The sequence below is a fragment of the Theropithecus gelada genome, chromosome 13, assembly GCF_003255815.1.
Source record: "Theropithecus gelada isolate Dixy chromosome 13, Tgel_1.0, whole genome shotgun sequence".
Taxonomy (NCBI): Eukaryota; Metazoa; Chordata; class Mammalia; order Primates; family Cercopithecidae; genus Theropithecus; species Theropithecus gelada.
The window spans coordinates 57569473-57582687 of NC_037681.1; the positions used below are offsets into that span (position 1 = coordinate 57569473).

Here is a 13215-nt window from a genome sequence, read left to right on the forward strand (position 1 = left end):
TTGGGAGAGGAGTTTGAGACCAGCCTGGCCAATATGGCAAAACCCCGTCTCTACTAAAAATACAAAAAAATTAGCCAGGCATGACAGTGCACACAAGAATCTCGTGAACCCAGGAGGCAGACGTTGTAGTGAGCCGAGATTGTGCCACTGCATTCCAGCCTGGGCAACACAGCAAGATTCTGTCTCAAAAAAAAAAGTCACTGATGGGGCTTCCAGAAAAGTTATTTAAAGGGGGCTCGCTCAACTAATACGATTCTGCCCCTTGCCCACTCGCTTTCTCCTATCTGAATTTGAACATAATACTTGAACTTCAGCTGCTATCTTGTTTTCAGAAGGTCATCATCAGAAAGGACTCTCAACCACAGAAAGGACTGTAAAAGACGATATAGGGCAGCCAGGCACGGTGGCTCATGCCTGTAATCCCAGCACTTTGGGAGGCCAAGGTGGGCGGATCACAAGGTCAGGAGATCAAGACCATCCTGGCCAACACAGTAAAATCCTGTCTTTACTAAAAATACAAAAAAATTAACTGGGTGCGGTGGCGGGCGCCTGTTAGTCCCAGCTACTCGGGAGGCTGAGGTAGGAGAATCACTTGAACCCGGGAGGCAGAGGTTGCAGTTAGCCAAGATCGAGCCACTGCACTCCAGCCTGGGCGACAGAGCGAGACTCCATCTCAAAACAAAGAAATAAACAAAAAAAGATGGTATAGGGCTGCCAGTTACAGCTCTGGAGAGCCTGTGCCCAGACCTCTTATTGGGGCAGAGAAAAATAAAACCCTATCCTACTTAAGATAAAGTTATATGGATTACCTATTGTGTGCATAGTCAGTCCCTAACTGATACAATCTCAGAAACCAGTGCAACTTTACCTTTGCGGAAAAGGAATGGGCCGACAGCACCGTGTATGTCCTGAGACTTTGCACGCATTGCTTGGAAGGTGCTCTGGACTGAGATAGTTTGAATTTGCTCCCCAGTTAGAAAGAATCCCAAGAAGTCAGCAATCTGTTTTATTCCAGCAGCCAGATTCTGTAAAAAAAAAAAATTTCTTAAAGATAAACTTCTTCCTATGGGAATTGTTCTCTGTGCTAAGACAGACTTTTTAGTCATTGGAGTTATTAAGCCTAACTCCCTAGTTCATCTTATACCCCCACTTTAAACTTAGAGTACTTTCATCTCTTATATCAATATTGAGATATCTCTATAAGATATTCTGTATTGATTATACTTTGTAGTTTCAACTTATGACTCTTGTTGAACTTACTAGATAATAGATTTTACCATGTAAATAATGACAGTAACATTAATTCACAGGTTATAATTTCATCTAGGATGATATCATTGCATTAAAAAACACCAACCTAGACCAGCTGAGGAAATTAATGTATTCGTGTGTGCTCATTTGAATTCTCTTTTTTTCTGAATTCTATTTATAGTTAATGTTTAATTCCATTAAGAAAGTCTAATTTTTAGAATCATAAAAACTTGAATAAATTTTTTTTTTAGAAAGAGTCTTGCTCTGCTGTCCAGGCTAGAGCAGTGCAAGGGCACCATCACGGCTCACTGCAGCCTCAACTTCCCGGGCTCCAGCAATCCTCACACCTCAGCCTTCTGAATAGCTGGGAGAACAGGTGTGTGCGACCACGTCTGGCTAATTCTTGTATTTTTGTAGAGACAGGGTTTCGCCATGTTGCCCAGGCTGCTATCAGAGTCTTTAATAGACCAGTGCACAATGTGAATCTCCAAGAGAGCAGGCTATAGAACACAGCACTTCCTAAATCTATTTAAATAACCTCCTCCCAAACCTCAAGAAATAATTTTTAACAGCTGAGGCAACACTTGTATTCTATGGTGCACAAGTTTCAGAAACATTATTCTAAACTAGCATTAATATGTTCTTTCATATTATATACATGCATCCTATAAACAGAAAGGGTAGATTAAAGTACACTTTTGTTTTTTTTTTTTTTGAGACGGAGTTTCTCTCTTGTTGCCCAGGGTGGAGCACAGTGGCACGATCTTGGCTCACTGCAACCTCCACCTCCAGGGGTCCAGCAATTCTCCTGCCTCAGCCTCCTGAGTAGCTGGAATTACAGGTGCGTGCCACCACATCAGGATAATTTTTGTATTTTTACTAGAAACAGTTTCACCATGTTGGCCAGGCTGGTCTCGAACTCCTGACGTCAGGTGATTCACCCAGCTTGGCCTCCCAAAGTGCTGGGATTACAGGCGTGAGCCATTGTGCCTGGCCTAAACCATACATTTTTGTTGTTGTTGTTTTGTTTTGTTTTGTTTTTTGTTTTTGAGATGGAGTCTTGCTCTGTGGCCCAGGCTGGAGTGCAATGGTGCAATATCAGCTCACTGAAACCTCTACCTCCTGGGTTCAAGTGAGTCTCCTGCCTCAGCCTCCCGAGTAGTTGGGAATTACAGGCGTGCACCACCAAACCCAGCTAATTTTTGTATTTTCAGTAGAAACGGGGTTTCACTGTGTTGGTCAGACTTGTCTCAAACTCCCGACCTCAGGTGATCCATCCGCCTCGGCCTCTCAAAGTGTTGGGATTACAGGCATGAGCCACTACGCCTGACCTAAACCACATTTTCTTTGTATAAGAATGTAACGGAAGACTGGTATTAGAAACTCAATTAAGTTAAGGAGCACTTGATACTCCCTTCTCTTTAACATGCTTTCTCCACAGGACTCTGCTTTCCTTCCTACCTCATAGCCCTTCCCTCTTCCTGGTCTCCTTTGCTGATTCCTCCTTTTTTTCCCAAACTCTTTAAATTGGTGGGCTCCGAGACTCAGTTCTTGGTCATCTTCTCTCTATATATACCCAGGTATATATTTCTGCAGCTTTAAAGCACATCTATGTGTCAGCGATGCCCAAACTTTATCTACAGCCCAGAACTCTCTGTACTTGCAAGGCTTGTACGCCCAACTACCTACTTGACCTCTCAATTAGGATGACTAATAAACGTCTCAAATTTAACGTGTCCAAAACCAAACCTCTGCTCTCCCCGACAGTCATTCACCTGCTGCCATCTCCTACTCAATTGATGGCAACTCGGCCCTCAATATTATTGGTCAGGCCAATAAAATTGGAGGCTTACTTGACTTCTCTCCTTCTCTTGCCACTCTCCTCTCCATCCAATTCAGCAGCAAATACTGTTGGCCCTCCCTTCAACATATATCCAGAATGCAACCTCTTCTCCTCCCCCGCATGGCCCCTTCTTGGCCTGAGGCACCATCTTCCTTTGCCTGGACTATTGCAGTGCCCTCTTTACAGCCCTCCCAGCATTTGCTTTGCCCCAGTTCATTCTCACACCTAGCCAGAACGATCTTGTTAAAAACACATCTGCTCCAATCACTCCTCTGCTCAGATCCCACAATGGCTTCCCACTTTCCTCAAAGTGAAAGCCAGAGTCAGTGGCTTGCCATTCTATCCCTCATATACCATCCTACCTCCTTGACTCTGTCCTCATTGGCTGTTCAGCCCTGGTTTATTCCTGCTGACCCAGGCACATCTGCTGTCTCTTAATCTCACCAGGACTATCCCAGCTTTTGCTCCAGTTGATTCCCTCTGCCAGAAATGCTCTTCCCCAATTACCTACTTGGCTCACTCCCCCACTTCCCTCAGATCTTTGCTCAAATCACATCCCCTCAATAAGTTCTCTCCTAACCTTCCTGTTCCTTTTTTTTTGTTTTGTGATACAGGATCTCACTCTGTCACCTAGGCTGGAGTGTGGTAGTCTAATCATGGCTCACTGCAGCCTCCACCTCCTAGGCTCAAGTGATCCTCCAGCTTCCTGAGTAGCTGGTACTACAGGTGCATGCGTAATTTTTTGAAATGTGCCCAGGGTGGTCTCGAACTCCTGGTCTGAAGTGATCCCCCTGCCTCAGCCTCCCAAAGTGGTGGGATTGTAGGTATGAGCCACCACACCAGCCTGAGCACCATATTTTACACTGGAATGTGTCCAATCCTTCCCCATGCCTTGCACCCCAGCATTTTTAATTTTTCTTCACTAGCTATGCTGTTTCTTTTTTTCTCACATACTATATACATTTTAAAAATTATTGTGTTTATTATGTATCATTCTTTCTTTCCACCTTCTCCAACTGGCATGTAAGTTACTACAGGGCAATGATCTTTGTCTGGTCTGTTCATTGATGTATCACCAGGGCCTAATTGGTGAGCAATCACTTACTAGATACTTGTTACATCAATAAACAATTTTTTAAAAATAACTTGACTGGAAAAACTAGTTCACAATAAAATGTATGTTCAATTAAATCGACTGAGACCTAACTATTTGTTTTTTGTTTTTTTTTTTCATTACGAATTTGAGCTATCCATCATAAAGGGAAAATAAAGCAGTTACTTTTAGTAATAAATTGCTAAGCATTATTTTATTTCTGTTAAATGAACGACCTAAGCATGTATGCATGGTTTGAGTTTTCTTTTCTAGCACCGTACCATGTATCTGGAATATTTTAAAAAATTGAACACCATATTTGTTCATACAATCGGACATTATAAGTAAGTGCTCTATGTTGTAACTTACAAGAAATTTTGCTCTAAAATATAAAGAATAATCTCACCTCTTTCAGGTCTTCATACAATATGAACTTAACATTGTCGCCATCAAGATGTTTGTTCCAATTGATTGCAAAATCAAAATAGCTTCCCCAAGAAACTAAAAACACAGTGGGGAAGACTTTAAGAAATGTTGAATAACAGAGGTTAAAATGATAGTTAATTTATGCTATAAAATATAAACTATACATATGTGTATATGCTCGAGATACGTTTATGTTATTATAAATCCCTGCCACCAAAAGGTGACAGAAATCAGTCCCATTGTCTAAATTTCTATTTATTTTCTTACCTTTTGGAACGTTTTTCATAAATAACACAAAATTAAGCAAGTTACAAAAATGATTTACAAAAACTACAAGACATTCATGAATATCTAGGTGGATAAAAAAATTCAGAAATAGTGAATGACACATGAAACCCGACAGAGATAATGCCAGAAAGAAATGATGAAAAAGACATTTTCTAGGCTGTCATTGTTCAAAAAAAATGTAATGCTAGCCGTATATGTAATTTTAAAAAAACAAATGAAATTAATTTTAATGTTTTACTCCACTTAACACAATTTATCAAAAATATTATTCCATTATGTAATCTACAAAAATTTATGAGTGAAGCATTACATTCTTTTTTTTTTTTTTTTTTGAGACGGAGTCTTGCTGTGTCGCCCAGGCTGGAGTGCAGTGGCTGGATCTCCGCTCACAGCAAGTTCTGCCTCCTGGATTTACGCTATTCTCCTGCCTCAGCCTCCCGAGTAGCTGGGACTACAGGTGTCTGCCACCTCGCCCGGCTAGTTTTTTGTATTTTTTTAGTAGAGACGGGGGTTTCACTGTGTTAACCAGGATGGTCTCGATCTCCTGACCTCGTGATCTGCCCATCTCGGCCTCCCAAAATGCTGGGATTACAGGCGTGAGCCACCGTGCCCGGCCGCTTTACATTCTTTTAATATTCTAAATCTTCAAAAGCCATTGAGTATGAGACATATACTGAGAATCTCAATTTGGATGCTAAATTTTTATTGAAAATACTTGATGTATGTTTAGATTTAATAAAACTTACAGTTTAAAAAGTATATTCACAAAACCAACTTATTACACTTACTTAAAAGTTTTCCAGTAGGCCACGCATGGTGGGTCACGCCTGTAATCCCAGCTCTTTGGGAGGTCAAGGCAGGTAGATTGCCTGAGCTCTGGAGTTGGAGACTAGCCTGGGCAACATGATGAAACCCTGTCTCTACTAAAATACAAAAAATTAGCTGGGCTTGGAGGCCTGCACTTGTAATCCCAGCTACTCGGGAGGCTGAGGCAGGAGAATTGCTTGAACTTGGGAGGCAGAGGTTGCAGTGAGCCAAGATGGTGCCACTGCACTCCAGCCTGAGCAATAGAGCGAGACTCCATGTCCAAAAAAAAAAAAAAAGTTTTCCAGTAACTGAATTGTATATCCATTAAAAATTTTGAATTAATTCAAATTTTTTAAAATGAAAAATTTAGTTATTTAGCACCAGTCCCATTTCAAGTGCTCAGTTGTCACATATGGTTAGTGGCTACCACGTTGGACAGTGTGGATGTAGACACGGATCAGCTGTGCTGTTTACTAGCTGTGTAACTTTGAGCAACTCCTAAAACTCCTTGTAGCTTAGATTCCTCATCTGTAAAATGGGGCGTTATGAGGTTTAAATGAATTAACACATGTCAAATGCTAAAAACAGTGCCTGCTTCACTATAACACTAGCTTTTTTTTTTTTTTTTTTTTTTTTTTTTTTGTGAGGGAGTCTTGCTCTGTCACCCAGGCTGGAGTGCAGTGATGCGATATTGGCTCACTGCAATTTCTGCCTCCTGGGTTCAAGCAATTCTCCCGTCTCAGTCTCCTGAGTAGCTGGGACTACAGGCACACGCCACCATGCCTGGCTAACGTTTGCATTTTTGGTAGAGACAGGGTTTCACCATATTGGTCAGGCTTGTCTCGAACTCCTGACCTCAGGTGATCCACCCGCCTCGGCCTCCCAAAGTGCTGGGATTACAGGTGTGAGCCACCCCACCCGGCCTCAATAGCCATTACTATTATTATCATTACTATTATTAATAATATAATTATTATCACGATCATTGTTATGATGAAGCCCTTGCTTTGAGCCAGGCAGTTTCTATGTGTTTTATTTGCTGTCACAAATACTGTAAGTTGTCCACCCAACATCCAATACATCCTGTTTTTTGTTGCTAACCAAACCCTGATTATTTGGGTCTAAGCTGATCACGACAATTCTGTTTCTTGATTTCCTGCCTTCCTCAGAGCTGTAAGTGGCCACATGAAATGGTTCCGCCCAGTGAGACACAAGCAAGAGTCTGCTGGAAGGTTTCTGGCAAAACTATTGCTGTGTGGAGCTAAGGAACACACTTGGCTACTGCTATCCTTCCTCCTTTTTCATGACCTAAAGGTGATGATTGGAAGGATAGTAGCCAATTTCAGGGTCTATTGCAAAAAGTATGAGACAGAGGCCAAGGGAATATCAGAGGTGCAGGCCAGTGATCCCAGGAACCAGCCACCTACCTTCAGACTTCCTATTAAGTGAGAAAAACAAACCTTTCCAAGGATGGATAGGGAAACAGAGACTCCCTAAAATAGGTTATCCCACTAATGACAAGTTTCTCATCATCATTTGCAACAACATGGAGGGAGGACATTATGTTAACCAAAATAAGCTAGATACAAAAAGAAAAATATGGAGCCTGGGCAATATAGTGAGGCTGCATCTCTTCAAAAAGAAAAAAAAAAAAATCAGCTGGTCATGGTGGTGCGTGCCTGTGGTCCCAGTTACTTAGGAGGCTGAGGATCACGTGAGCCCGGGAGGTCAAGGCTGCAGTAAGCCACGCAGCTTCACTGCAGCCTAGGTGACAGAGTGAAACCTTGTCTCAAAATAAAAAAAAAGAAAAGAAAAGAAAAAAAGAGAAGAAGAAGAATACACCATGATTTCACTTATATGTGGAATCTTTACAAAGTCAGATACATAATAGAGAGTAGGATGGTGGTTACAGGGGTAGGGAAGGGCAGGAAATGGGAAGACATAAGTCAAAAGGTACAAACTTGTTACGTAGTTATGAATTATTCAGTTATGAGTATCTTGAGATCTAATGTACAGCATGAGGATGGCAGTTAATGATAGTTAATGATTTTATAACATACAATATTTGTTAAAAGAGTAGATTTTAGGTGTTCTTACTAAACACAAAAAAGGTAATTGTGTGACATGATGGAGATGTTAATTTGCTTGATTGTATTAATCATTTCATTATGTGTGTGGTGAAACATCCTGTTGTACACCTTAAATATATACAACAAAAATAATTTTAAAAAGTAGTCCTCTTAGAGTGAACTGACAACAGCTTCTCCTCTAGGGTCATTGGGCTTTAATATCCCGTTTATTACACTGTAGAGACTCAAAGAAGCCACTAATAAAAGGAATCAGTTACTGGTCTCTGGCCACTATACTCATGGATATAGAGTCACTGCCACTTACAAGCATTGGCAAGTGATTTAACTTTTTTTTCTGAGATGGAGTTTCACTCTTGTTGCCCAGGCTGGAGTGCAATGGTGCCTTATCTGCTCACTGCAACCTCTGCTTCCTGGATTCAAATGGTTCTCCTGCATCAGCCTCCCAAGTAGCTGAAATTACAGGCATTAGCCACCCCGCCTGGCTAATTTTGTATTTTTATTTCTTTATTTTTTATTTTATTTTATTTTATTTTATTGTTTGTGTTGAAGTTTTGCTCTGTCACCCATGCTGGAGTGTAGTTGATCAATCTCGGCTCACTGCAACCTCCGCCTCCTGGGTTCAAGCAATTCTTCTGCCTCAGCCTCCTGAGTAGCTGGGATTACAGGCATGCACCTCCACACCAGGCTAATTTTTGTATTTTTAGTAGAGATGGGGTTTTGCCGTGTTGGCCAGACTGATCTCAAACTCCTAACCTCAAGTCATCCGCCCACCTCGGCCTCCCAAAGTGCTGGAACTATGGACGTGAGCTACTGTACCCGTCTGATTTATATATTGATTAGTTTCCTCATCTGTACAATGGAGCTAATACCACCTTACTCATAGTTTGTTATAAATCTTAAATAAAATAATGCATAGACAGCCCCTACGTTAGCACCTGGAGCATTAGTAGACACTTGTAGTTATCAATAAACCAGAGACAAAATATCAACATGTTTAACAAAAACTTATTTCTCACAAAAACTTATTTTCTTTCTAGCAAACAAATGTCTTAGGTATAGTAGCTCAGTGCCATGTGTCATGGTTTTTAAAAAAATTTTTTGTTTTTATCAATGTTATATAGTGACAAGGAAGTTAACTACAAATGGTTTTCTCCATCACTCTCTGTTAAAGCTCTTTTTGGTCACTCTGTACTCATAGTCAACATATGACTTGTCCAAATTAGTTTGCTTTTTTTGTTTTGTTTTGTTTTGTTTTTTGTTTTGAGATGGAGTCTCGCTCTGCCAAGCTGGAGTACAGTGGCGCCATCTCAGCTCACTGCAACCTCTGTCTCCTGGGTACAAGCGATTTTCCTGCCTCAGCCTCCGGAGTAGCTGGGACTACAGGTGTGTGCCATCACACCCGGCTAATTTTTTGTACTTTTAGTAGAGACAGGGTTTCACTGTGTTAGCCAGGATGGTCTTGATCTCCTGACCTCGTGATCCACCTGCCTTGACCTCCCAAAGTGCTGAGATTACAGGCATGAGCCACCGTGCCCAGCCCCAAATTAGTTTTTAAAACAGCAATGCATTTAATTGTTGGATGCACAGAACTAATGGTGCTATAACAGTTCATTTAAATGTAACTTTCTGGTTCCCAGATCTACCTAAATCTTCTTCCTTTACCCTAAAACACATTTGGGTTTTCACATTTATGTGGTCATCTGTTCAAGTAAGAAGAATTCTTTTACCAACAGCCATACCTTGTCCTTTTATGAACTGTCTGAAGAATTCATCCCAAGAGCAATAGCTTGGAATATCGGGGACATCGTTGTGGAAATGGAAAAAAGATACTGCCGTATCTTTAGGGTTTCGAAACATCACCAATATCTAGGAAGCAAAAACTGAGTTAATTTATTTAGGTCTATGTTTTGAAATCTGGAAAATTGACAGGGCGAGCAATATCGTGTCCACTCGTATATTACATAATTGTGTTAATAGAGAGAGAAAGAATGACAGTAGGAAACTGAGGAACAGGAAGTGGCTGATGGGGAAATCTGGGGAAAGGAGAGAAAGAAAGAAGAAGAAAAAGATTGATATTGTAGCAGAGGATTCTTGCTAATGAATTTAGGCAACAAGATGCATGGAAGATGTAAAAAGGAAAAAAAAAGACCAAGCTCACTAGGATAATCACAAAAGTATGACCTGAAAGTTTAAACCCCCAAATAAAAATTGCAAATAATGTTAAGGACAACAAAAATAATGTTTTAGAGTTGGTGAGAGAAGATTAAAGAATGGCAAAGCCCACTCTCTGTGTATGATGTTCATGGGTGAGTAGATGACACAGAACGTCTGAATTCCTGTATCTGTCTTCTCTGATGAGGAAAGTGTTCCTTTGGATGAGTAGCGTGAAATAAACATTGTAAAGAACAAACTGAAACCCCAGAGAACTAAAAGATGGTAGAGGATTACACGTCTGCTTCAAGTTCAGCCTTCTGGCCTGAAGCCTTCCATTTCAAGAACTGAGGAAACTGGAGGACACATGATCCAGCATGTTCCTGAATTCCGAGGAATCCGAAAACATGTGAGGCCAGACAACTAGAACAGGCAGAAGTCATTTCCCTTTCAGAATGGGGAAAGATGTGGATTTTGCAAAGTGCAGATTTGTGATATTCACTTTTATTTGGGAGAAGTCTAGAATTGACTAAAAACAAGATTTGGGGCCACATAAAGGAGGAAACTGTAACCAACAGGGGGCAACATGGATCCTCTTAACAACAAGTCAGTTAACACCTGGATTTTTTCAACATGGTTTTAGATTAGTAGGTGGAGTAGCTTATGCTTTCTCCTACGAAAAAAGTAAGAATGTAAGCCAGCAGCAGGAGCAGTTAGGCACATGAAACTCACTGGGGGCTGGGCGTGGTGGCCCATGCCTGTTATCCTGGCACTTTGTGAGGCTGAGGCAGGTGGATCACTTGAGGTTGAGTTCAAGACCAGCCTGGCCAACATGGAGAAACCCTGCCTCTACTAAAAATACAAAAATTAGCCAGGCGTGGTGTTGCGCACCTGTAGTCCCAGCTACTCAGGAGGCTGAGGCAGGAGAATTGATTGAACCTAGGAGATGGAGGTTGCCGAGATCGTGCCATTGCACTGCATCCTGGGCAACAGAGCAAGACTCCATCAGAAAAACAACAACAACAACAACAACAACAACAAAACTGACTGGGTATAAATAGTTAATTAACTAATGTAAACCTGCTGGGAGGTTTTTAATAAGCCCTTCCACTATCTTGGCTGTGTCATAGTTAATATTTTAATTAATGATTTAGGTGAAGATATAGAAGCTATATTTACCATATTTGTAAATAACATGACAGTGGGAGGGAATCAGGATATCAAAATACCTTGTCTGCCTAAAGAATTTAACTAACACTAACAGGATAAAATTGAGTAGAGATCAATGGGTCTGGGTCTTGTCTTGTGCTTAGATCTAACACTCATCCCTGCTGCCAGTCCAAATATAGTAGATTCTTGTCATTTGAGGGTTTTATATTTGAGGCTTTAACTACCACTCAATTGGCCTAGCTGGTAGCAATCTGTAAGTTTACAAAGACATAAGTTTACAAAAACGTAAGTTTACAAAGACGTACATTTAAATTTGAGGGCTAATTGGCTGGAGTATGAACAAATTCCACACATCAACGTCTTACCTCCCTGCTGTTGCTCTTGTTTTTTGTTGTTGTTTTTGAGACTGGGTCTGACTCTGTCACCCAGGCTGGAGTGCAGTAGTGTGATCTCGCTTACTACAACCTCTGCCTCCTGGGCTCGAGCAATCCTCCACCTCAGCCTCCCAAGTAGCTGGGACCACAGTGGTGCACCACCATGCCCAGCTAATTTTTGTATTTTTTGTAGAGACGGGGGTTGCCCAGGCTGGTCTTCAACTCCTGGGCTCAAGTGATCCTCCTGCCTCGGCCTCCCAAAGTGCTGGGATTACAGACGTGAGCCACTGCATCCAGTCCCTGTTGCTCTTTTCTTGCCCTTGTATTCTTACAAATGTGAAACTGTTCAAAAGCCTGCGTGCCCCAAGTCCAACGCTTTATAAATTACTTCAGCTCTGTTTATTATAGAGACTCTAAGGAAAAATGTGTTAACTGCATTCAACGGGGGAAATTATGTGTTAAAGTGGTATTTCAGTCTTTACAAATATGCAATACAAGGAAAAACTGTTTAACAGCGCTATTCAAAGCTGGCTTAGGGGATACTGGAGATCTTTATCGTTGGAGGTGCTCAATCATGGTCCAGCTGCTTAGTGGAATTCAAACACTCGATGGGAATTAGCACAGATGACCTTTAAGATATTTTCCCATTTTAAGCTACTAAGATTCTTGTATCATGGCCACAAAGCTGCTCATTCTAAACCTCCACTTCCCTAAGGTTTGCTTGCCTACTCTTCCTTTCTTATTTTGCTTCCCCTCCTGTCTCTTACCATTGAAACTGTAGTTATCTTAACAGTTTTCCTCTTTTGCCTTTCTTTGCTCTTATCTCACTAGTCTCCCATTCTTGCTGGCGTTCAGCGGGAGTTTAATTTTTTTTTTTTTTTTTTTTTTTTCAGACAAGGTCTCACTCTGCCACCCAGGCTGGAGAGCAGTGGTGAGATTTTGGCTCACTGCAACCTCTATCTCTCGGATTCAAGTGATTCTCCTACCTCAGCCTCCCAAGTAGCTGGGATTACAGGCACATGCTATCACACCTGGCTATTTTTACTAGGTTGGTGCAAAAGTAATTGGGGTTTTTGCCATTAAAAGTAATGCAAAAACCTCAGTTACTTTTGCACCAACCTAATATTTTTTTGTAGAGATGGGGTTTCATCATGCTGGCCAGGCTGGTCTCAAACTACTGACTTCAAGTGATTTGCCCACCTTGGCCTCTCAAAGTGCTGGGATTAGAAGCATGAGTCACCACACCCTGCAGGGAGTTTAAATCTTCATTGTAACTAATTCAAATCATTTTCTTCTGAGACAGAAAAAAGGCACCAAGAAATAAGGAATGGAGGGGAGACCAGGTGAGAGGAAACAGAAAGGGTTAGGTAAAAACTAGTAATTACAAGAAATATATCAATACTGATTAATAAAAAAAATTTTTTAAACAAATTGTAAGGCCGGGCGCGGTGGCTCAAACCTGTAATCCCAGCACTTTGGGAGGCCGAGGCGGGTGGATCACAAGGTCAGGAGATCGAGACTATCCTGGCTAACATGGTGAAACCCCGTCTCTACTAAAAATACAAAAAACTAGCCGGGCGCGGTAGCGGGCGCCTGTAGTCCCAGCTACTTGGGAGGCTGAGGCGGGAGAATGGCGTGAACCCGGGGGGCGGAGCTTGCAGTGAGCCGAGATCGCGCCACTGCACTCCAGCCTGGGAGACACAGTGAGACTCCGTCTCAAAA

General features: G+C 41.5%; 1 protein-coding gene across 2 annotated transcripts in view; it reads right to left on the reverse strand.

Annotated features, from left to right (window-relative positions):
- The window catches only part of SULT6B1 (sulfotransferase family 6B member 1), a 32734-nt gene that overhangs the window by 1835 nt on the left and 17684 nt on the right, over positions 1-13215 (reverse strand). For both annotated transcript variants that reach the window (XM_025354914.1, XM_025354913.1), the window contains 3 exons: positions 9538-9664; positions 4594-4688; positions 869-1025 (listed from right to left, as the gene is read on the reverse strand). In XM_025354914.1, coding sequence (XP_025210699.1) covers positions 869-1025; positions 4594-4688; positions 9538-9664 — 379 coding nt within the window. The remainder of the gene's footprint in view (positions 1-868; positions 1026-4593; positions 4689-9537; positions 9665-13215) is intronic.